The sequence below is a fragment of the Sorex fumeus genome, unplaced genomic scaffold (genome assembly GCF_029834395.1).
Source record: "Sorex fumeus unplaced genomic scaffold, SorFum_2.1 ptg000061l, whole genome shotgun sequence".
Taxonomy (NCBI): domain Eukaryota; kingdom Metazoa; phylum Chordata; class Mammalia; order Eulipotyphla; family Soricidae; genus Sorex; species Sorex fumeus.
The window spans coordinates 13,206,954-13,233,014 of NW_026606118.1; the positions used below are offsets into that span (position 1 = coordinate 13,206,954).

The 26,061-nt window shown below is 45.6% G+C and overlaps 1 protein-coding gene across 1 annotated transcript in view; it reads right to left on the reverse strand.

Annotated features, from left to right (window-relative positions):
* PLEKHG1 (pleckstrin homology and RhoGEF domain containing G1) overlaps positions 1-25,267 on the reverse strand; it is a 125,518-nt gene extending 100,251 nt beyond the window's left edge. Inside the window, exons 1-2 of the mRNA XM_056126018.1 lie at positions 25,133-25,267; positions 12,491-12,996 (exon numbers count right to left, since the gene is read on the reverse strand). Of these exons, the coding sequence (XP_055981993.1) occupies positions 12,491-12,996; positions 25,133-25,199 (573 nt within the window). The 5' untranslated portion in view covers positions 25,200-25,267. The remainder of the gene's footprint in view (positions 1-12,490; positions 12,997-25,132) is intronic.
* Between the last annotated feature and the right edge of the window lie 794 nt (positions 25,268-26,061).

Sequence of the window (26,061 nt, forward strand, 5' to 3'; positions counted from 1 at the left end):
TATACTTTATAGCATAAATTTAAAACCAGTTGCCACTTTACTCTTCTACTCCTTAACCTATACTCCTTCAGTGGCAAAGCGCTTTTGTTGGTCAAGGGAGAAACCAAAAGCACTAAAAATGTTCAGAAAAGAGATGATGTTTTAGTCAAATGATGTAGCTTGACAGGTCATGAATCACCCCAGGCTGCCTCTTCCTTTTGCTGGCAGTTGGTGTACTTGGATGCACGTGAGCACACACACACACACACACACACACACACACACACACATACATATGCACACAGACACCATGTGTAGTAGACTTAGAGCATGAACTGGGTACATTCTTCCTTGTGACTGGCGTGACTAGTTTCATAAGGTGTAGGCAACATCTTTGGAGGAAACTTCTGGCCATGGGAAACTTCTCCCCCACCCAAGACTGGTTTGTTTAGAACATAATTTCCTGGGTTCCATAATTTTCTACCCACTCAGTATAATTGAATATTCAAGATGGCACAAACCCAAAAGACAGCAAGATTCTAACGCAACAGGTCCTGTTTTAGCAAATCTTCAATAGAATTTTGCCCAAAGGCAGTCTTTGAAATATATTAGCAGCTTTTTAGCAGCCCAGTAATAATAGCTACTCAATCACCTGAGTTAACTGAAGTTTTTGAAATGCCTTTTCATTAAAAAATCAAAATGTTGCCTTAAAAGAACTGCCTAAAAGAACAGGAAGGGACTTTTTAGCCGCAGGCATCCAGAGAAGAGACTGATCACGCACTTGAAGCTGACTACTCCGTGATGTCTATGCAAAGGGCAGTTTCCACTTTCTTTTTCCTTTAATTATGTCGTGTCTATCTTTCCCTTTAATAGACTGAGTCTGCAAGTGGAGATGTGATTTTCACACCAGAAACCCACTGACTATTGCCTCCCAAGTTCTCTTGGTCCTAAGCAAGCCATTTCATAGACAGTGAATGTGATGACTCAGGAAAGACTATTTGGCCATATCATGTGAATCCTTTCAGTGAAAGAAACAATCTGCTATGACTATTTGTATTTACAGTCATTGTATTTCTTAGTGCAAAGCAGAGGTAAATATTGCTTATTTTCAGAAACATGAGAGTAGTCTCAAATGGCTAAGAGAGAGGATAATTCTTTGGGATTTTTTTTTTCCTTTAGGAGGTCAAAAAAAAGTGCATTAGGCATATTTGTTAGAGGGTTTCTTAGTCTTTTTAAACATAAATGGAATGGGGCTGAAGTGACAGCACAGTGGGCAGGGCGTTTGCCTTGCATGCAGCCGACCCTGGTTCGACTCCCAGCATCCCATATGGTACCCCGACCGCTGCCAGGAGTAATTCCTGAGTGAATGAGCCAGGAGTAACCCTTGTGCATCACCGGATGTGACCCAAAAAGCAAAAACAAAACAAAACAAAAAATAAAAAACCAAAACCAACCAACCAACCAAACAAAAAAACCCACAAATGGAAGACCATGCCTTTAGGCAGCAGATAGGGAATTCTTCCACTGTTTAAACTTCTCAGAGGAGAGGGGAGAGAAAGTGACTTGTAACAAGTCATAATATGACAATCACTGTTACTTTAACCTTTGTTTTGGAAACATGAATTTGTCCCCACATGATTAATATTTTAGGGATCCCCTGAAAGTCCTTTATTTTGGGGGGGCACACCCACTGATGCTCAGGGCTTATTCCTGACTCTGGGATTACTTCTATTTCTGCACTCAGGAATCACTCCTGGCATTGCTCGGGGAACCATATAGGATGCCGGGGATCGAACCTGGGTCGGCCACATGCAAAGCAAATGCCCTACCTGCTGTACTATTGCTCCGGCCCCCCCAAGTCCATTTTTGAACGTCCAAATGTTGCAGTTGCTTCGCAAGACTTTGCCCAGGAGGACCACTGGTGAAAGCCAAGAACTGGCCCTGCTCCCGGGGGAGTGCAGGATACACTCCTCCAGCCCCTGCCAACCTCTGCGTCTACCACATGCCAACCCGCCCATGGCAGGTGACCCCCCCCCTTCCTAAGAATGCACAGGCTGCAACCCCACAGCTGCCTTCCTCTCTGTCTTCCTCCCTGAATGCCAGTGTTTCCCAAAGTTGGGGATTCTCTTCCTGGCGGAGGCTGGAAAGATCCTGGAGTGGGACTGTAGTAGACTCACGTGGTGCAACTGGGGATGCTTTCTGTGTGTTCACTGAAAAAAGGTAGATTTCAAGATCTATAATTATTGCCTAATAATATTTTTTCTGAAAAGGGGGCTGGAAGGCGATATAAGTCTGGGAACCATAGAAGCTCTGTTTTCCCCTTTTATAGTTCTTTTCCCCTCCTTTTTCTCTCTTCTTTTGTATGTACTCAGGGGCTATTCCTGGTTCTGCTCAGGATGCTCCCTGGTGGTTCTGGAGGACAGTATATAGGGCTGGGAATTGGAATTAGTGCTGGCTGGCTGCAAGGCAAGCAAGCACCTTCCCTACAGTGCTCCCCCAACCTCCTTCTCTTATTCACACATAAAGAGGGGAAGGCGTGGGGACTGGCACATGCTTTAACTCCGGGTTTTTCTTTTTGGGTCACACCTGGCTCTGAATAGGGGTTACTCCTGGATCTGCGCTCAAGAATTACTTCTGGTGGTGCTCAGGGGACCATATGGGATGCTGGGAATCGAACTGGGGTCGGCCACATGCAAGGCAAATGCCCTACCCGCTGTGCTATCACTCCAGCCCAGGGTTTTATTCCAAGCCACTGCATGTTCTCCTAAGGTGAACAGTAATATTTACTACAGGAATCAAGTCTAACATTTAACATGTTTAGAATGGATCACTATTCTTCTTGGATTTCTGTCCTTTTTCAAATGTTATTGATATTTTTTTGACCAGAAAACATAGCCATAGGTGCTCAAGGCTTACTCCTGGCTCTGTGCTCAGGGACAGTATGTGGTACCAGGTATCGAACTAGGGTCAGCTGCACGCAAAGCAAGTGCTTAACCCCTGTACTATCTCCCCAGCCACTGATGATGATTTGGGGTGCTGTGCCCAGAACCCCTTTCCCCTACAAGCCCTGCTTCCTCTTCTCCCTGTGATTCTGCATGGGGAGAGATTTATAGGAACACTGATATTACATGTCACATAAGGGCAGAACCAATTGTAGGCATGTTGGAACTCATGTAGCTCATCCTTTCTTCGGATTCTGCTTTCTAGGATCTTAGACATGTGATCAGGTTACTATAAACAGTCTACCTCCAAACTTCTCTCGAGTCATGAATTCTCACAGTCTGGTCTGAATATCCTATAGTGCTAGATTCAGAGACTCCTATACTCTGAGCATCCTTAGATTGACCTCAATTATTTGTCCCAGTTCCGAGCTTTGTAAAGCAAGTCACAATCAGGATTAGCAGGAACTCAGAGATGACACTTCCATAATCAGATATGGGACCTGTCAGGCTGACGAGAAGCCTCACCCATCCATAATTACGGCACCAATGATGAGCATTAGGATAGTGCTACAAAGTTCTCAGTGATTTGAAAACTGTATTCCAGTGAAGGTAAACAATGAGTAAACTATCACTGACAAGGTCACCCCTGAAAAGACGCTATTGGACTTTTACCTCTTTTAGGAGTGCCAGCCACACTTAGAGATCCTAGGGGTTTATTTTTTGCCTCTGTGCTCAGAGATCACTCCTAGTGATGCTCAGGGGACCATAGGAGGTACTGAGAATCAAACCTAGCTTAGATGCATGCAAGGCAAGAGCCCTACCGGCTGTTGTTTCAGTGCCAAGATTTCCACTTCTTAAGGAAAAGTGCCCACAAGGATTTTAGTTGATTTGGTAAGGAGTATATGGCTTAAGAATGTGTTAGAGTGATTTTCACACTTTGAGTTTTCATTGCTTACTGTTTCCCTTGGTGCTTATCATTTTTTATTTTGGCTTTTCAAAAAGGCTATGGAAGTGAGTATAAAATAAGGGCTCAGAAATAATAAGGAGGACATTCAGTTTCCTTAGAAACACTATCCACGTGGCTGAGACTTGCAGCTTTCAAGCATGATTCTAGGAGGTGTCTGACAGCTTAAGTCCATTATCCCCGTTGATTCCCTTCAACACACAAGGTCTCTTTGCTACCAGCAAGATAAGCACCAACCCTGCCTTTGAAGTCTGCAAGACCCAGTAGCACTTTCTCTACACTGAAACATTATCCCATGGCAGTCGATGATTCCAGAGTCCTCTTGGCAGGACATGTGGGTAGGCATGAATAGCTACAGAAAAGAGGGAGGCAATTAAGACAAAAAAGGGGATGACGGAGACAGAAGAGGGGAGGGAGGAATATAAGAGGCTATGAGGACGTGAATCAGTTCCAAGAGCTCAATGAGAAACTGCATGTCAACACACACCCAACCCTCATCTTAACGGCAAGCACCATTCGAAACCTTTCTTATTTTCTTAAGTATTTTCATTCTTACTCTTAATGGTGTGTAGATTCAGCACTCTCGGGCTAAAATGGGAAAACATAAACAACACCTTTAAGATGGGGCGGTGAGTGAGGATGTAAGTACTTACTCCAGCCCCAGGTAGAGGGGAGGTTCTCAGATATTAATTACAGTTAAAGAGTGTAGCCTGGGAAAATTCTGGGGTCATGTTATGAGGTGGGGTGGATGAAGTTCCCACTCTACAAAAGGCCCACCCAGAGCCACATTCGCACCCCAACAGCACCTGCCATGCTTCTGGACTGCTCAGTTAAATATTCTGGATTTCTGTAGATTATTTGTCCCAGTTCCGAGCTTTGTAAAGCAAGTCACAATCAGGATTAGCAGGAACTCAGAGATGACACTTCCATAATCAGATATGGGACCTGTCTACATCTCCAAACTTTACAACACTAACATCCAAATAGGAGTGCACCGGATTGGATGGGGACATAATGTAGAAGCCAACTAAGCACCGTCAACAAAAGCATTATCACAGAAGGCTTAACTAGCAACAACAGCTTAATAAACCCCCCAGACAAGGACTTAATATCCCCATGATCAGATCACGACCACGATCACGACCATCCTGTTATTCGTCGATTGCCTCGAGCAGGCCCCAGTAATGTCTCCTTTATCCTAGCCCTGAGATTTAAGAAAAAAAAAGTGCCATATTCAAGGCTCTTTCTGAGTTAGGAGAATAAGACCCTTCATTATTACTGGTATTTGGCATATTGGGTAAGCCACAGATATGAATTCAGATATGAATTTTCACAAGTTTTCTTTCACAGAAACTTTTTTTTTTTTGGTGATCCATTAGCCATTGAGTGGTAACAAGCCGACTTGGCCCCAGAAGTGTCCCAGGCTGCACTTTTATTGCTCATTAGCAATCAACGAGAAGGTATGAGGCAAATATATTCAAAGCAGGCAAACCCATCAGGAAGGGAGGGAAGAGGAAGAACAGCTCCTGCCCCTCCTTCCCTGTACTTGGCTTCAGAGGGATAGAGGAGGTGAACCTGCAAAATCCCTGAGTTCGCACCTTCGCAGTTCTCCCTGTTGTTGAGATTGGGAGACAGTTTGGGTGGGGAGGGCGGGGAGTTCTAATAATGCCCTGAACAACAGCAGAGACATGGAAATGAGCAGAGTGAGATCCGGGAGGGGTCTGTACAGGAGGAGTAGATGACCCCACCGAGGAACAGCCCCCGTGCCAGAAGCAAGCAATGGAACAGATTGGCTTCTAAATGATCACAGAACCTAAATGGTTTTTTAAAGAAGATCTCCTCCACGCCTTAGGATAAAAGCCCTTGGCGGCAAAATTAAGGAGACACATTCAAGCACGGTGCTCAAAAGTCCCATAAAAGAAAAAAGGACACTCAACTGTGCCAACTGCTACAGAGCAGGATCTTTATTAAATCCACCCACACAATCAGCCTTCATTACAACTCTCCTTGCCAAATCCTACACAGATGCATTCATCATATTTTCCCCTCAGTAGTCTCACAACTTGAAATGAATCTCGTAAATAGTGTCGGGATAATAAAGGCTACTTCAACCGAAGAGAAAGTACAGATGAAGACAGCTGCGAATCCAAAGCCAGCAAGAACTCTAGGGTGGCTCACCACTTTCCCGTGGCTTCGCCCTCTCCAGAACCTTCTTTTCTCCTCTTGCCAAGTCTCTTCACCTACGCGCCCAATCCCGGCAATGCCCACACAAAACTGTCCTTCCAACGGCTGCAGGAAAGAGCGCCTGAGACATGGACAGTCCTTCCACGCCTAACCATCTGCTTCTTTGAAAGGATTCCAGAGTCACCAAGACCACTGCCATACCCTCAGTGTTGTGCGGCCCCTCTGAGCTGGCTGGAGACAGGGGGGTACCCTTGAGCTGTCTCTGCCTCTTCTGTTCCTTGTCATTTCAAAGTCTATCAGCCAAGGCCAGGGGAAGAGCTAACTTTTTAATTTTCTTTTGTGTTTTGGGCCACAGCCAGTGATGCTCAAGGCTTACTTCTGACTCGATGCTCAGGGATAACTTTAGGGGACTATATGTGGTGCCAGGGATTGAACGGGGGTCTGTCATATGCCAGAAAAACACCTTAACTCTTGTGCTGACTCTCTGCCTCCCCCATGCTAACTTTCAAAAATTGCTTTCATATTGACTATCTTTTTTGGGTTGGAGTGATAGCACAGCAAGTAGGGCGTTTGCCTTGCACACAACTGACTAGGGTTTGATTCTTCCACCCCTCTCAGAGAGCCTGTCAAGCTACCAAGAGTATCTCGCTCACATGGCAAAGCCTGGTAAGCTACCCGTGATGTATTCGATATACCAAAAACAGTAACAACAAGTCTCACAATTTATTGCGAGATGTTACTGGTGCCTGCTCGAGCAAATCGATGAACAATGGGAGTACAGTACAGTACATATGAACATTACTAGAACCCCTATGTAGAAATGGGCATGCTAGCTCCATTGTTACGATGTGAAGGATAGTCCAAGCCACAGTGTTCTCTGTGTTTGAAGTGTAAAATGTACAAAAGTAAATGGCTATGGTGTTGGGTGAAGCCGCAGAAGATGGAGAATCCAGTCTGGACCCTGAGAGAGGATCTAGGAAGAACAAGAGAAATCAAGAGCAATAGGAGAGACCAGAGCTATAGTGGGGTGGGGTACTCCCCTTGCATGCAGTTAACTATGATTTGATCCCCAGCATCTCATATACACCTTCCCCGTCCCTTTCCCCAAGAGCACCACCAGAAATGATTCCTGAGTGCACAGCCAAGAGTAACCCCTGAGCATTGCCGGATGTGGCCTCCCCTGACTCCTCCCTACCCCAACCCTCACCCCCCCAAAAGAGAAAAAGGAGTAAGAACCAGGGACGGGAGACAGAGTGCAGGACAGATGGCTCTTGTCTTGAATGTGCCTGATCAAGAGTCAATCCCCAAACCACACATGGAGTCCCATCAGACGTGATCCTTGAGTGCAGAACCAGAAGTCCTGAACACTGCCGGGCATGGCCCAAACCATCCCACTTTCCCCTCCAAGAAAAGAACCATAATATTTTCCATTAATTTTCAGAAAGCATCGGGAATTCATGTCTGGACAGCTAATGACCTGGGAAAGGGAAAAAATCCTCTCTCCCCCCCCCCCCCCCTCTCTCTCTCTCTCTATATATATATATATACATTCACATATATATGGAATTATTTTAATACAGTGCCTGTACATTTGGGGAAGAAAGGCATATAATCTTTTTCACATGTGCAACCAACATCTGTGACTCCTATCCTGCAAGTAACTTTATAGGGCCTCTTCTTTAAAATAATACTCTGATGACGCTGGGGATTATCTGATCACATGTGAAGACACTGCATGACGGCTAGGAAATCAGTGTGCGTATCAATGATATTTCACAAGGATATTTCTATTCATCAATTCCAAAAACAAAATCTAAACCTGAGCTGTGAGGACGGCTTAGGGATAGGGTTTAAGATTTAATTGTACCACTTGCGAAGGAAATGACTATGGAAGCTTGTTCATCAGATGGGATTCAGTAAAGCGGAGTGCAGAAAACTGACACCCTGCTATTGCATAAATGAGATGTGATTCAGAGTTATCTTTCTAACACAGACTGCTCCCCCCCACCCCAACACCTCAACATACCTGCTTTGAAAATTATAAAGCCAGAAGGACAATATGGGGGTTAAGGTGCATGGTTGGCATGTAGCTGAACATGTCTGATCCTCAACACCTCACGGTCCCCTTAGCACCACACCTGTAGGTCCTCATACTGAATTTTGGGCCCAGTTGGCCAAGAGTCTATGAAAATTCCTACACCCCCTCCCCCCAGTCAAGAAGAAGAAATCAACTATAAGGGAGATCTGTATGGCAGAGGCTGATCACAGTAGGTCATTGACAATCCTGCTTTGGAGAAAACCGTGGGCACTGGTGAAGTCACCTGCTTTCAATTGAACCACAGTGCTAATAATGTGGGCATCACCCATTTATTTTTCCCCCAGTTACATTCTAGTTGCAGTGAATGGACCAAGCCGATTCTCTGAGTGTATAAGTGAATGCGCAACCAAGTGTTGGTTACTGCGCTGAACCAGCAAATTCAAGGGAAGACGGTGATGATGAGATTTCCCATTTATCACCTTCTCTCCCCATGTCACAGCTGCAAGCCTTTGCCATCTCTCAGCTAATTTAAACCTCCTAAGAACCCGATGAGGCAGTGATTATTTTATTAGCCTCACTTTGTGGTTAATTCATCACAGACATATTCTAAGATAGGGGTTGGCTTTGGTGGAATCCAGCCCTAAAGTTTAACTGGAATGTTCATTTCTATCCATTGACATAATGCCTAAGGCCCCGGAAGTTGAACCAACACTTTCCAAAGTATTTCCAGGGGGGATGCTGCTGCAATGGCTGATGGTGGAAGGGGTTCTGTTTGTTCACACATAGAAGGTAGATTTCTGGGGTGGGGGGGGGAGGATGTGCTGAATAGCTTCTTGGATAATAAGCCCAACTGATTTGAAAACCTCTAGCCTTAACTCTTTACTACCCGGTTCTTTAAGGAAAATTTCTGTTTCCCCTAGTGCAAAACTGTAGCACTGTCATCCTGTTGTTCATCCATTTGCTCGAGCGGGCACCAGTAACGTCTTCATTGTGAGACTTGTTGTTATTGTTTTTGGTACATCGAATATGCCATGGCTAGTGGGCAGGCTCTGTCATGCAGGCGGATACTCTTGGTAGCTTGCTGGGCTCACTTAATAAATGGACAAAGGAAAAAAAATCTTTTTTCAGGGCCAGAGAAATAATACAGAAAGTTTGCCTTGCATGTGGCCAACCTGGGTTCGATCCCTGGCATCCCATATGGTCTCCTGAGCACTGCCAGGAGTTAACTCCTGAGCATCACAGGGGATGACCCAAAAGGGCAAAACAAATAAACAAAACCAACCTCTTTCCTTTTGAAAGTGGGCTTTCTTTTTCTTTTCGTCTTCTCTCTCCTCCTTCCCTTCCTTCCTTCCTTTCCCACACCCAGTTGTCCTCAAGGGTTGACCCAGCCAGTCTGATCTCAGGGGGACCATGTGGCATCAGGATTGAACTTGGGGCTTCCACATGCAGACTAGGCTTGGCCCTTGGAACTACTCCCCGACTATTTCTTTCTTATTTTACTTCTTTTTATCTAAGCCATCAATTAGTCTCCAAAAATTAAAAAAAAAAAAGTCTTTCTGAAATACCAGTTCAGTAACTAAAGGTATGTTAATTTTTTTATATTGATTTTTTTTTACTTTTTGGGTCATACCTGGCGATGCACAGGGGTTACTCCTGCCTCTGCACTCAGGAGTTATTCCTGGCGGTGCTCAGGGGACCCTATGGGATGCTGGGAATTGAACCCAGGGTCGGCCGCATGCAAGGCAAATGCCCTACCCACTGTGCTATCTCTCCAGTCCCTGAAAAAATATTTTAAGAAAGAAAGATAGGGAAAAATAAGATAGGCCAAAGAAATCTCTGACAGCCTTAAGTTCTCCAAGAGGTTATAAAGTTTTTGGCAATTTCACAGGTATTTTTTTTCTCAAGTACAAATGACATCATTGTTGAAATGAAAAAAAAATTGGCTTGGATTCGTCTACATTTGGGATCACATATTGTTTGGGTTGAGCATCAGTTAATTGTTCTATTTTTACTGGGAAGTTAGGTCATAGCTATTTTTAGCCAACAGGGTCGAATTTGTGAAACTCAACACACAGTTGTGCCTTAGAATTTTTTTCTCAAGCTGTAAGAATGCACATACTTGGTGAAAAATGTGCACATCAGCAAATGTTCTACTATACTCTGGAACATATATGAGATCAAAAGTCAGAAACAGAAAGTGGGCAACTGAGAGACATTTTGATATGTTACTAGGTAGCAAAGTGATTATAGCTTTTTTACAATTGTTAAATTTTTTAATTTTAATCTTTCCAAACTGTCCTTAGAGGCCTCCGAGCCCTTCTGGCATTACTCAGACAATAAGAGCCTGAGGATATGGTGCTGCTTGGGTCCTACAGTTAGTTCAAGGGATGTAGGGATTACCCAAGTTACCCTGCAAGCACTCAGGGGTCCCCAGGGCTATATCCAGTGATGCTCTGGGGAGGACCATGTGACGCCAGGGGCTGAACCCAGATAAGATGCCTGCAAGGCAAGCGTCTTAGTCCCTATACTTTCTCTCCAGACTTGAGGCTGGTATTTTTATTGCTTTATGGGAGATCACACCCAGTTCAGTGGCTACTCCAGGCTCATTACTTGGGGGGGGCATCCAGGGCCCCCACAAACAAAGCATGCACTCCAGCCCTTTGAACTATCTCCCAGCCCACATACAGCGTTATAATAGATGAACACTTACGCCCTTGAAATATTAATATAGTTAATCAATGAGAATGAATTACACCTGAGCTGTCGTGGTAATTTCTCACTTTGTCCTTGAAGAATGATCTATACACCAAAGCCAAGTCAGTAACTGAAATCTCGGAGTCAGTGAGGGGGCATATGAGTTGAGTCAAGTGATCTTTTCAGGTTTGTGGACTGTGAAGATGAACAGGAAGGTCCATGTTCACGAAAAGACAAAACTCATGACTTTCTCCACCCTTCCATCTTTCTCCCAAACACCCACCACCAGCAGAGAATCTTCTATAACGGAGTTTTCAAGCTCATTGGCAAATAGCATCTTCTAGCTTGCCACTCAGCTCAACCCCCAAAGCCCCTGAGGTCATGGTGTAGGATTGATGAACACAACACAGATCCTGGGGTAGAAATGATGAGCTCAACGTACTGGCAAACACAGTCACAGCATCGTTCTATTTTTCCCTCACTTTTTGACTTTTGAGCCATAGCCAGCAGTGCTCAGAGGAGTGCCAGGGCTTGAACCCGGGCCACTAGCATGTATCATAGACCTTGAACTACCTTCTTGATCTTAGATCAACACCCCTCTTCTTGTTTTGGTCTTTTTAACCACGTCCGATGGCACTCGGTGTGTTACTTCAAGCTCGGCTTAGGGGTCACTCCCAGCAGTGCTCAGGGGACCATGTGGTGTTGGGGATGGATCCTGGGCCTCTCAAAAGCAAAGCCTGTGTTCCACATCTTTAAGGGCTTGCTCTCTCTCTCTCTCTCTCTCTCTCTCTCTCTCTCTCTCTCTCTCTGTCTCTCTCTCTCTCTGGTTCCCTACTTCATCATCCTCGCTTCAAACACAGAATCACCTCATCAATGCAAAGACTTGCCCCGAGGCCCTGATGGCCCCCAACTTTCAGAACCCAATGAGAAGACGGCAAACTCCAGGCTTCAAGGGGTAGGGGATGGTCCGGTCCTTCTTATCCCCCATCCCTGCCATTCCCATGGGACCCTGGAAGCCACGCCCACAAACTTCCTCTGGCTGCTACTTAAGCTCCTTAACGGCCATGAACCAGAGACACACAAAGGAATCTCCATACTGAGCAGCTCGCTACAGAGATTTCTCCAGACCCTAATTATCTAAAAGTTTAGAATTCCAGGAGCATGCGGTCGCTCTGGTGGTCATGTGACATCTTATGCTATTCATAACAAGCAATATAAAACAGAGTATGGGGGAAATTGTCTGCCACAGAGGCAGGCGGAGAGGTGGGATGAGGGGGAGGATACCGGGAACCTTGGTGGTGGAGAATGTGCACTGCTGGAGGGTTGGGCGATTGATCATTGTATGACTGAAACTCAAATAGGAAAGCTTCTTAACTGCATCTCACGGTGATTTAATAATAATAATAATAATAATAAATAAAATAAAATTGATATACTGAATAAAAAAAGTAATGTACAGTTCATGCTCAATTCAATGAGTTTAATCAATGGCTGAATAAACAGAAGCCCTACTCCTACATAAAAAATAAATGAATAATAAGGCTCGCCCCCAAGGATTTTCACATGGTTGAGTACATGGCTCGATTTCCTCTGCTGTTCTGGTCTGTTTGAACATGGACACTTCCTTGTAGGAGACAGCCCCACCTGCGACAGTCACAAGCACATCACCCTGCCCACCGCCCGCCTTACCTCTACGATGCTTTTCAGATCTTGCACATACGTCCTTTCGGTCTCCACAATCTCCTGGACCACTCGATCCACATAGAGCAGCTTGGGACTGGCGGCTGACTGAGCACTGGCTTTGGCCATCCCGTTGGCTTCCGCCCTCCAGGGTGTCCTGGGCTGCTTTTCACCGCCCTCCTGGGCGCCCGGTGGCCCCGAGGGGCTGTCCCGAGCCAGCTCGCTACTGGAAAAGGGTCTGGCGGGTACCAGCTCCAGCTTGATGGCCCCGGCTTCCTTATCTTGGGGGAACAGGCCCAGGTGGCTGCTAGATGCCAAGGTCATTCTGCTGCCAAACGAGCCGTGGCTGTCCCGGGAAGAGGCCGAGGACGATGTGGAGCCGAAACTGACGGGGCGGTCGCTGTCCGAGAGCTCCATGGTCCTCCGCGCTGGGCAGTGGCCACACCTGGCTGCGGGCGCGGGCGCTGCAATTTCGGTCACAGCTGAGGGCGCTTGGTGAAGCGACGGCTGCACATCTGTATGCAATCGAGACAGGAGAAGAGCAAGAGAGGCAAGGTCAAGGAGGCTTTCCAAATTCTATGGAAGAGATGAAAAGCGAATCCCGGGCAATATCTGCACCAGGGAGCCAGTGGGCGTGGAGGGAGAGGTAGAGGTGGCAGAGCGAAGGTGGAGTCCGCCCAGCACCGTCCCATCCTCCGGGAGAGGGCTGGGGAGCAGGGCCAGGTGCTCCCAGGTACCCTCAATTTGCGCCTGCGCATCTCCAAGGCCATGGGTCCACTGGTCGGGGTCGGCACTTCAGGGCTGCCTCAAAGATGACTCAGTTGGAGTCAGATTTGCCCTATGGGGCTGAACTCCAGACCTATTTTCCAGGGCACAGGGTAATTAGTTTATTCTTTAATTATAAAATTGTGTGTGTTTGGGGGAGCTTGGGTCATAGCCTGTGAGGCTCAGCGGCTATTCCTGGCTCTGTGCTCAGGGATCACTCCTGGCAGTGCTCAGGGAGCCTTTCGGGGTGCCCGGGATTAAACTGGTCTCTACCACATGCAAGGCAAATTGCCTTACCTACTGTACTCCATGTCTGCCCCCATAAAGTAAAGCACTTTAAAGAAACAGGGCTCTAAGTGTTTAGAATCTCTCCAGTCAAAAGGTGACAACACCCACAGAAAATTGTATCTTAGCTCCAGAAAGTCATGTGCTAGTAAAACATTCAGAAGCTAATGATTAAAAAAATTTCTAAATGAAAAGAAAGTGAAGCCACACCAGGTGATGCTAAGGGGTTACACCAAATTCTGCACAGAAGTTACTCCTAGAGGTTCTCAGGGAACCGTATGGGATGCCAGGATCAAACCCTGGTCAGCTGCATGCAAGGCAAACACCCTACTCACTGTACTTTCACTGTTTTCCCTCAGAATCTAATTCTGAAGCAATACAAAGCGCCAGTATTTTTTTTTTTTTTTTGCGCTAGGAACTTCATTATCTTTCCATTCCTTTCAATATTGGAGGCAACAGTGAAATCCCAGGTCTATGGAAACAAAATGCTTCATAATGAATGTGATCCAGGGAGTGATAAAAGAGGCCAGAGAGAGAGAGTACAGCAGGCAAGTCGCTTGCTTTGCACGAGGCTTACCCCGGTTTAATCTCCAGTAACACATATGGTCCCCTGAGCCCCACCTGGAGTGATCACTGAGCAAAAGTAAGCCCTGAGAACCAATAGGTGTGGCCCCCAAATCAAACCAAACCACAAAATATCCCCAAACCAAAAACAACTAGAAAGAGATAAATGAAGAAAGCTGCTTTTCTTCGGCAAGAAATCTAAAAAAAATCACAATTTTTTAGAAAAAAAATAGAAGGCAACTTACAGCTGGAAAACTATAATAGGACAAACATAAACCCAATAATTTTTCCCCCAAAAGGAGCATGCTTTGACTGTGTTGTAAGGTTCAAACTGGACCTACTAATATTTCTGCAATATTGATTCTGATTTGAATAAATCAAGTCATCATCTTGCCTCTTCTAGATAGTTTAAATTCGCGGCAAATCATACTGTGAACTTAAAATGCAAATATGAAAATTATGAAGAGAAACAAAAAGAGCCATAAGGAATTGTAAGAAACATGTAGGAAATGAGTCACTTAACCACGACTAGTATAACCACTGCCACATGGCTTGTTTGCCACAAATTTTTAAAGCCTTTGCAATATGCTTTCTGCTTGCTCTCTAACAACTTTATAGCCTATAAACCATGGATTGGTTCTAGTCATTAAAGTGCACTTGCTCTAGAAAGTCTGGTCCCATTTGGGTGTGGCAAAAATCCAAGAAGCCTCCAGGCATTTAAGTATGCCCACAGTAAAGGATGCATGCCCACTTGTGGGCTGCAACCCACATTTCAGTTGAGAAAGTCCTACATGGGTCAGTGGAGGCGGAAGACATAACAGGCCCTGCTCCCCGTCTGCCATGCACCAGAACTGTTACCAGGTGGCCACTCTCCCACTCAGAAATGGGCACTAAATTTTGGAAGTATATCAGGGATGCTTTCAACTGAGTGCAATGCCATAGACGAAACCCAGTTCACATGCATGCAAGGCATATGCTTTCACCCCTAAGCCACATGCCTGGCCCCAATCAGGATTTCTATTAGATCCCTAAGGTCTACTGAGGCACAAGCTAGGACCAAATCTAAATTAGGTATAGAACTCCAGGGCACCCTGGAAAGGTCTAGATGAATTTACCCCATGGATCTGAATACGTGATTTCCAGGGCAAGTTCTGACTATTCTGACTTGTAAACAATCAGCCTTCCATTCCATATTATCATTGCTTACTATATCGCTCTAGAGTGAAAAGCAGATGTGCTAGAAACTCATTTCTTTTTTTTAAAAATTTTTATTAGTGAGACATCATGAGGTGTAGTTGTAGACTTACAAATTTTTGTGTTTGTGTTTCAATTATACAATGATCAAATACCCATCCCTCCACCAGTGCCCATCTTCCACCACCATGGATAATATCCCTCCCACCCCCATCCCCCCATCCCCCCTGTCTCTGTGGCAGGGCAATCCCCTGTGTTCTCTCTCTCCTTTTGGGTGTTGTGGTCTGCAAAAGAGGCATTGAGTGGCAATCATGTTCGGTCCATAGTCTACTTTCAACATGCATCTCCCATCCTGGGAGGATCCTCCCAACACCCTTTATTTGGTGTTCCCTTTTCTATCTGAGCTCTCCTTTCCCCTAGCATGTGTGGTTGGCCTCCAAGCCATGGAGAAACTCATTTTTTTTTCTCTACTATCTTTCACTCCCACTCCAAGCTGTATGGCCACAGGCACAACACAAGATAAAAAGAGAACCAAATAAAATTGCAGAATGTTTTAGAGGAGCTCATGGGGACTGCTAAGAATGATGGTGCCTTTTTTTATTTTATTTTTGCTTTTTGGGTCACGCTCGGCGATGCACAGGAATTACTCCTGGCAGAGCTTGGGGGACCATATGGGACGCTGGGAATCAAACCTGGGTTGGCCGCATGTAAGGCAAATGCCCTACCTGCTGTGCTATCGCTCCAGCCCCTGATGGTGCTTTTTAAACTGTCAAGGGGGAGATCACAAAGCTTCCCAGGTGAATAGAAGATCCTCTTATGAATGGATCTTCAATTAGAACCACGAGTTGGGTCCTGCCCCCAGGGACGCTCAGATGTTCCCAATCAGGCCAATTTAGCCACTGCCACTGGCTGAATGGCTTGGCAACCAGGAGCTTTACAAAATAGAATTTTCGAGATACTTAGTCTCCATAATATTTTGCCAAATGTACTGGCTAAGTTACATACTTCCCCAAATTACCAATGGCAGAAGTGGACCGTTTAGAGTTAGAGCACATCATGGCATATAATAAGAGATTTCATTTGCTAATGGATAACATTTTTATGTTGATTCATTGCTTAGAAGATAATTATAGTTTTCTTCCATAAGGAAATGTACCTCATAAAAACTGTCTAGTCTTGTTCTCACCACTCTCAAAATAATTTTAGATTTCAACCCTGTCTGGTCTACTTTTCCTCACACAACCAACTCACCAATTATTAATATTTATCTCTGAAAGCTGCACGGGGTTCACTATGCAGCAGGAATTTGAGCCAATGCAGTCAGTCTAAACGAGGCTATGTTTTAAGTGTAAAAAATACATCAGGTTTCAAAGACATCATATGAAACAATTACAAAAATCCACAGACATAGGGCCAGAGAGATAGTACAGCTGGTAGGGTGCTGATTTGAATGCAGCTGACCCAAGTTTGATCCCAAGCACCCCATATGGTCTCTTGAGTACTGCCTGGAGTAATTCCTGAGTACAGAGCCGGGAGTAATCCTGAGCATCGCTGGGTGTGGCCCCAAAATAAAGAAACAAAAAATAAATAAAACTCCACATATTTCTCATATTTCTCTGTATTGTAAACCATAATGCCCAAAAGGGGGAGAGAGAGAGAGAGAGAGAGAGAGAGAGAGAGAGAGAGAGAGAGAGAGAGAGAGAGAGAGAGAGAGAGAGAATAGGGAAAATTATCTGCCATGGAAGCAGGGGAAAGGTAAGAAAAGGGGGTGTATACTGGGGACATTGGTGGTGGGGAATGTGCACTAGTGAAGGGATGGGTGTTTGATCATTATACGACTGCAACTCAAACATGAAAGCTTGTAACTGTATCTCACGGCGATTCAATTAAAAAAAAAACTCCACTTACTTCATTAATAATTTCAAACTCCCCCCCTCCCCTTTTGTGTTGCTGGGGATTGAAACCAGGTCTCATGCATATAAGACATAATCTTTGCACTGGCATCTTCAGTTCATGTTAATATATTTTTTTAATCAATGACATGTTGAAAAATATTTATGGAAGAGTGGATTACATACAGTAACCTCAAAATGATTTCAGTGATTTGGGATGGGTGAGCTGACTCTGAAAGGCATAGCACATCTCTGATACCACATGGTCTTTGGAGAACTGCTGGGGCACCCCCCAACACACTCAGATTTGGCCAGAAAGTCAGCCACACAAATACTTGCCCGTCTCCATAAAATGAATTCTACTTTTGTGTCATATTGTATTTTGGTGAGACAAAACTGATGTAGAAATCTCCAAGTAGTTGCTATTCTCCAAGAGTCCAAAGAGTACTAAGCACTAAAGAATACTAAAGAGTACTTCTTTATTAATCCTTGCCTAATAATCGACTGGAGAGGAACATACAATTTAAAGTTTATCTTTATTTGACTGAATCTGGATGTTCCAAGAAGTCCTTGGGAGCCTGGGAGGCACTCCTGGGGATACTCAGCTAACTGGGCTAGTGGTTCAGTGAAAGGCTGAGGATATGGACCACCCGGGTCATCCCAGGTGCTGGGTGTATGTGTGTGGGGGTGGGGGGGAGTGCGATGCTGAAGATCTAACTGGGGTTGGATCTGGATCTGTGCTAACTGCCAGGTCCCTCATCTTTGAGTTTTTTTGTGTGAAAAATGATTTTTATTTTATTCTTAGTTTATAAACATTGTCAAATAATATCAGGAAGCGATACAAAAATTACAGAATTTCAGTGTTTTTTTTTTAATGTAATGAATGGTTAGTTTTTGAACTGAATCACTGTGAGATACACAGTTACAAAGCTGTTCATGATGGGATTTCAGTCATACAATGTTCCAACACCTGTTCATTCACCAGTATATATTTCTCACCACCAATGACCCCAGTTTCCCTCTCCCCACCCCAGCCTGCCTCTATGGAAGGCAGCTTCTCTCTCTCTCTCTCTCTCTCTCTCTCTCTCTCTCTCCTTTTGGGCATTATGGTTTGCCGTACAGATACTAAGAGGTTATCATATTTGTTCCTTTACCTACTTTCAGCTCATGCAGAGTGATCATTTCCAATTACCATACCCATAGTAGTCCTTTCTCTGCTTTCATTCCCAGTACCTGATACCCGAGGCAGGCTTCCAAATGTGGACCAATCCCCCTGGCCTGTGTTTCTACTGTCCTTGAGTATTTCATCTTTGAATTTTCCTTGTCAAGTGAAAGAACTCACCTGGTGATGCTCAGAGGGCTCCTCCTGGCTCTGTGCTCTGGGGTACTGAGCAGTACTCGGGGAATGAGATGTTGTGCTGGGGACTGAACTAGGCTTGGCTGCATGCAAGGCCTTAACCCCTGAACCCCCTCGGGCGCCAGTTCTTTGGGCAGGGCTTACTCCTAGCTTGGGGGAACCATATTTGGTGCTGGGGATCATCAAATTTGGGTGCACAGCATACAAGACAAGTAAACTCGCTGCACTATTTCTCTGGCTCTGATTCTGACTTTTACTTTGTCACCCTGTTCACTCATACCTACTACTGCTATGAGTTCCTTAGACGGAGTTGGGAGACTATTGCTGTATAGTCACAGCAGGGTTAATTAATGGTCTCCTCAGGTAACAGAAAGCTGTAGAGCGGGAAGACTTTCTTCCTGCCCTCAGTGAATCCCAATGGTTAGCTGTGTTCACATCAGGGAAACTCGCTATTTTCCTTTTTTCCTAGCCCATTCGTTCACCAAGTCCCAAACACAGAAGCAACTTCTGAGAACTTGTCAAACAGGATTTAGTTCCCACATCCCTGGATCTTTTTAGCACCCTGAAACAAGCTGGCACTCCACCTCGGGTGGGGCTTGGCTCACTGGATCTTCCAAACCCAAGGCTGCTGGGCTAGAGGGACACAGAGAGGAGACAGCAAACCAAGAAGCCTAAGAGCATCCAATAAAATAGCTCTGTGTTTTATTGGATTGTATTTATCCTTTTGGTGCCATCATCAGTACAAAGGAAACGAGCCATTCAGCTCCACGGAGACAGCCTCACACTGCATGGGGCCCTGTGATTCTAGGTGAAAGCTCTAATTCCTTAGCTTTTCTTTGTTTGCTCTTCAAACTCCCATTATTTTAATTGCTCTCCTTTGGAATGTCACTGCCAGAATGAAAAACAGCATTTCTTGGCTCACAGGCTGCTGGAGGGTTAAAGCAGAACTTTCCATGGCCCTTCGGCCCACGTTTCCTGTCACTGTGTTTACATGCTGAAGGGGTGGGGGGGACTTGCTGGTTCCACAGTAGACACTCCCTGTCCAGGACTATCCAGGAGAGGAGAGACTGAAAAACCTCCCCACCCAGCAGGGGGTGAGGACAAGCAGGATTTCCAGATTCTATTCATTGTTATTCTAGTCTTCAAATACTTAGTCTGAGTTACTTGGCAGGACAATCAGGGAAACCAAGAGAATGTCTTGTGCTTAGGGCCCATGAATAACGAAACGGGAGGTAGTTCCTTATTCCACTGCTGGGAATGACTCAAAGAGGGGAGGCAGGGAGAGACGAAAACCAGCAAGGAGCGATTCTATCCGCCAGCAAAGTTCACTTCACACAATGCCCATGCAAGCTGTAAACAACTGATGTCATCATGAAAACACAAAACAAGACCAAAAACAAAACAAACAAAAAAAACAAACAAAAAAAGCAACTCAAACTTTAAAGTCAATGTTATAAAATACAGACTTGGCTTGGGGTGAGAGAATACAGGGGGGTAAGGTGCTTGCCTTGCATGTGGCCAACCCTGGTTCCATTTCTGGTATTGCGTTTTGTTGCCTGAGCATCTCCAGGAGTGATCCATGAGCACAAAGCCAGGAGTAAGCCCTGGACACCACTGGGTGTGACCCCAAAACAAGCACAGAAGAAGAAAGAAATATTTATTCCAGACTTACCCTGTATTTCAAGGACAACAGTGGTAATTTGGGAGAGAGTCCTATTCCCTGACATACCTTCATCAGAGCAGACAGTTCAATGGAAAAAAAAAAACCCCACCAGAGCGCAACATGGATTTCTGCTGCTTGGTTCTAGAAAAGACCAGTATGCACCCTGAAAAATAGCAGGGCAAGGAACACAGTTCCAACTATTCCTCTAGGCTCAAAGGGATCAAATAGGGAACTTGGTTTTCACACTAGTGGTGGTTTGGTAACGGGTAAGGAATAAACTCTGTTTCCTTGTCTTGACCAGTGTAAGATGTTCTTTACAATAAGGGATATGGGCATGAAGAAAGGCTGGACTAGCTTTGCGACTTCTGTGTACATTAAAAATAAATTCCAAGGCCAGAGTGATATGCAGCAGTTAGGGCATTTGCCTTGAATGAGGCTGACCTGGGGTCAATACCCGACATTCCATTCTATCCTCTGAGCATCTCCAGGAGTAATCCCTGAGTGCAGAGCCAGGAGTAAACCTTAAGCCCACCAGGTGTAGCCCCCAAACAAAAAATTCCAGGAGCTCTTGCTTTGCAAGCATGAGGTTCAAGTATAATTCTTGGGCACTCTATGACTGAGTATCACCAGGAGTAACCCCCAACCACCAATCTGGAGTAATTATCCAGTATCACTAAGTGTTGCCCCCAAACTAAACAAAATTTCTAAAATGGATCACTGTCATTGTCACTGTCCTCCCATTGTTCAACGATTTGCTCAAGCAGGCCCAGTAACATTGTGAGACTTGTTACTGTGTTTGGCATATCGAATACGTCACGGGTAGCTTGCCAGGTTTTGCTGTGAGGGTGAGATACTCTCAGTAGCTTGCTGGGCTCTCCAAGCGGGGCGGAGGAATCGAACTCGGGTCGGCCATGTTGGCTGCATGCAAGGCAACTGCCCTACCCGCTGTGCTATAGAGGGGGAAAAAGGTCCTGAACATGGAGAGGTCAGTAAACCGAGTATATGTAGAAGAGAATAAAAATGAGAAAAAAGGTTTTACAAAAATACTGTTGTTCAAACACAGAAGAGGTGAGGCATTGAGTGGGGAATCAAGATTCTTTCAAGAGTCAAAGTCTGGTACATACAAACAGATAATTCACTGTGTTTGTGCCAGAGACTCGAAGGGGCCATGACTACTGCAACCGAGCGGGAAGTCAGACAGCGAGTGAAGCCTAATGTGATCTGTAAATTATAATAATAATTTAAGTAATAATACCTACAGAATCTCTACACTGGAGGTCATACACATTACAGTATGGATCTAAGGGGAAATCCAGTAAGGCTTCTTATCTAAATGCTCATGTTTTCACATTTACATTGCTTTTTTTGGGAGAGGAGGGGGTTGATTTTGGTTTCATGTGGAAGGCGAAAGAAACCTGGGAGGGGAGGTTCAAGTTGAATTATTCCTTGTGTAAGGCATTTCAGAGAGCACCACCATCCACCCAAACCCACTCCTTCTAAGCAACTGTGTCTGCACTGCACACACTTCCCAGCTCCCTGCCATTGGAAAGGCCATATGGTCAAATTCTCCCCAATGGAAATATAGGTTTTAGAGAGGGACTATTTCCCAAGCATTAGATATCATCCCTCCCCTTCTTTCTTCTTCCCATTGGAACCCAGACATGGTAGGGCACCACCATGACTTGGTGAACATGGCACTGATATCCCAGAGCAGCATTTCTCAATTGGGGGCGATCTGGTTCCTGGAGACCCCAAGGATATCCCAAGGGGGGCCACAGGTAAAATTGGTGCCTGTAAATATAAATTGGAGGACAGAGTATGAGACTGGGGGCGGGGGTGCCAACTGGTAGGGTGGAAGGGGGAGCGTGGAAGAGGAAGCAAGGTCAGAAGGGTGCCATGGTCTAAAAAAAAAAAAGACTGAGAAATACTGGTCTAAGTACTATGCAGAGCAAGTAGACAGAGGGCACAGAGAGCAGTCTGGGGGGCAGGGGATGCCCTGAGGATGGAAACTTCCGGTCACCCTGAAACCAGACAGACCGCATGTTGATCTGGAGAGAGAGAGAGAGAGAGAGAGAGAGAGAGAGAGAGAGAGAGAGAGAGAGAGACTCAAGGCCCCATGATGTTCAGGCCCTGTGAGGAGTGTTTCTAGACGTGACTGAGAGCCTTCGAGATGACAGACCCTTCTGTCTAAGAATGACTTCCTGAGTCCCAGGGCCGGAAGCATCTTGCAAAGCCCCTCCTGAAGGCCTGACTCACAGGCGCCCAGAGAGATGTGAGTGTTTCCAGTCATTGCTAGGCTTTGAGTGGTTTGCTCTGTAGTAAGATTTAACCGCCTAATTTCCTATTATAACAGATGATTACTCTTACCATGATCTGTCACTGCTTTAATGCTCTATATCCAAATTATATTTTTTAATTTGCTTTTTATTTTATTTTATTGGTGGTTATGGTAGAGCACAATCAACATGCTCAGGGGTGACTCCTGGTTCTGCACTCAGGAATTACTCCTAGCGGTGCTCAGGGACCATATGGGATGCTGGGGATCAAATCTGGATGGCTATGTGCAAGGCAAACACTCAACCTGCTGTACTACTGCTCTGGCCCCTCTATCCAATTTTTTTTTTTTTTTTTTTGCTTTTTGGGTCACATCCAGCGATGCACAGGGGTTACTCCTGGCTCTGCACTCAGGAGTTACTCCTGGTGGTGCTCAGGGGACCATATGGGATGCTGGGAATGGAACCTGGGTCGGCCTCATGAAAGGCAAACACCCTACCCGCTGTGCTATCTCTCCAGCTCCTATCCAAATATTCTTAACAAGACAAAATGCCTCAAAGCTAACTTACACACATTGTTACTTTATAAAAATATATAAAGGTGGGGTGGGAAGAATCTCAGAGAGGTTTGACAACTTCTCAAAGCTGAACTGTGAATCTGAGACTACAGTTTCTGATTTCTAATCCACTTTTTCCGGTACTTGGCTATAGATTCTTATCAACACAGAGCATAGAAGAAACAGATATAAGCTTCATGTTTAAAGCACAGAAGTACAGGTGCCAAGAGGGCTTCTATATATATAGGGAGGAGAGAGAAGAGAGAGAGAGAGAGAGAGAGAGAGAGAGAGAGAGAGAGAGAGAGAGAGAGAGGAGGGAGGGAGTGATAGAGACACACAGAGAGCAAGAGAGAGAGAGAGGGAGAGAGAGAGAGAGAAGAGTGACAACCACATGGACAGGACCAGCTATGACCTAACATCCTAACATTTCCCTTAGGGCAGAGGGCAGAGGGTTTGCACTGCATTTCTGGCCTAGGCCTGCACCAAGAACTTTGCACAGTGATCCCTGTGTCACTGGTCTATTGCTCAAGTGCAGGAGGGCAGCTGGACTGATGACTTCCCCTGGTACCACCCAACCTGCAGGACAAGACCTTAACCGCGAAATAAACCCAAGTCCTTGGAAGCAACCGCCAAACTGTCCCTCTAACTAGGCTCAGCGCCCGAGCAGTAACCCCAACTGAGCCATTCTCTTCTCTAACTCTTGGATGATGAACTGTGTTTCGACTGCCAAAGATAGAGAATCTCTACTTTTTTCTTAAATGAAATAACAATCCATGCTTCGGCTTCCCTTTGAACAGCACCTACCCCGAAGCGTGGACATTCAGGCCAGCAACAAGGACAGGCAGATACACAGGGTCCCGCCGGACTGTCCACACTCAGTTTCACAGAAGGAGGCATGCAGCTAACTGACCGTTTCTTAAAGAAAAAGGAGGAGGAAGAAGAGGAGAAATTCAAGAATTCAAGCGACTAACAATAGCTCGCTGAGTAAATAAATCTCCCCACGTAGATAGCACACTAAACATTTTCTGGAAGAAAAAGGAGGAAGGGAATTCAAAGTGTCTAACAATAGAGATCTGAGTAAATAAATCCCTATAGTAGGCACACAATGTGAAAAGACTGAAGGTCATGTTTCCACATCTCTAAGGCGATAGGAAATGACCATGACAAGCCACAGAGTGAGATGCTGGTTTAGAAAGTTTATAGGCAGTGTTAACTGAATTTTGACTTTAAAATGCCATCTATTTATTATTCATATTAGAAAAAATGGACAGGATACAGCATAAAATATTAACATTGATTTTTATCAAGGAGGGAAACAGAGGGCTCTCACCTTGGATACTTATCTATCAACATCCCTTTTTGTCAATAACTGTACGACTTTGGCCACTCGAAAAAGCTACTTAAGATCAAAATCACAGCCTTAGACTGTCTTGCATACTTAAACATTTTAAAAGAAGATCATGATTTTTGTGTCCAGTACGTGGTTATCAAACACAACTCCCAATCACCTTTCAAAAACATCAACCTGCCCAACTTACAGGAACTAAACAAAATAGCATCCCATTCCAACTGGAAACGGCACCTAACGCAACCCACGCCTCTTTCTCCCCAATCACTGCTCCTAACAAAAGTTGTTCTTACCCAGAACCATCCAGAGTGGAAACTGCATTTAATCTACTTTGGTTCCCGCCGAACCGGGAGGGCGCTGGATCTCATCCCTGCAGTTGCTAAGCATGAAACTGGCCACCGTTGCTTTTTCTTCCCCCAGCCAAAAAAAAATCTGCTGGAGCCTCCCCAGAAACACACATTTACAAGGTTGAGTGAGTGTTCCGTGCCCTGCAGCAGTCGCTCCGGGCACAATCAGTTCATCCGCTCTCTTTCTGCACTAGCTCCATCTCACTTTCAAATCCAGCCCCAGTCCTACAAGAGGCAAGAAAAGCAAAAACCCCAAAGCCACCACCCACCGTTCCACCAGGCCGTTCAGGTGGCAGGCGGGCATCTCCGCCCCGCTAGCTGTCTGTCGGGGAGAACTCTTCACAATGCATCTCCTGCCCCGTGGAGCCAAGAACCCCAGCGGCGGCCCCGCAGTGCAGTTTCTCACCGTGGCGACGGCGGAGAGGAGGCTCTGGCTGCTCGGGGAACTTGCAGGAACAAGTTAGTTGGGGCATCGGCTCCCTGGCACCTCCACGTGAGTGAGTTCTTTCTCCCGGGGCCCCGCTGAGCCACCACTGGCGCCTGCTTTCAGCTGATGCAGTGACCCCTCCCGGGAGGAGGAGGAGGAGGAGGAGGGGGAGGAGAAGGAGGAGGAGGAGGGGGTTGGAGGAGGAGGAGGAGAAGGAGGAGGAGGAGCGCGATCAGGTGAAACCAGCCGCTTACCCGTAAGTGCGCGCAGCTCGCTCCTTGGAAATATTGCATGAGTCAGCTTTTATCTCGCGGAACCCCACCGCACAAAAGGCTGGACGGAAACCTGATTTGCAACTTTCTCCCTGCCTCTCCCCCCCCCCCCCCGCCCCCCACCCTCGTGTGCCGACCACAAGCTTCGGCATCACCGAGAGCCTTAAATGAAACATGACATCATTCAATTGAGAAGCAGGACAATAGAAAGCACTGTGGGTAACTTGAAAATGCACACTTGGCTGAGCAGCACCGCGCGCCCGCCCGCCCTGGCCATTCTTTTGTGAACATCAAATACAGCCCACACTGGGCTCAAGCTGCCCAGAGCTCCACCTTCCTGCCTCCAAATTTCCTTCCCCCCCCCCACCCCCCCTCAGTAAGCAAGAGCTTGGGAGTGCTGAGATTTCCAAGTTCACTTCCTGAATGCAAAGTCAGTTCAATGGAAACATTCTCTTAAAACGTGTAAGTGAAACAGACCCATACATCTTCAACCTAAGTTTATTTTCTGAAATAAAAAAAAATTGATATATTTTGCAGTGCCATGCGTCAAACTCAGGCCTCACACAGGCATGGCATGGCATCTACCGCTGAGCTACATCCCCAGACCATTAATTTAAGATTTAGCTTAAAGGAGGT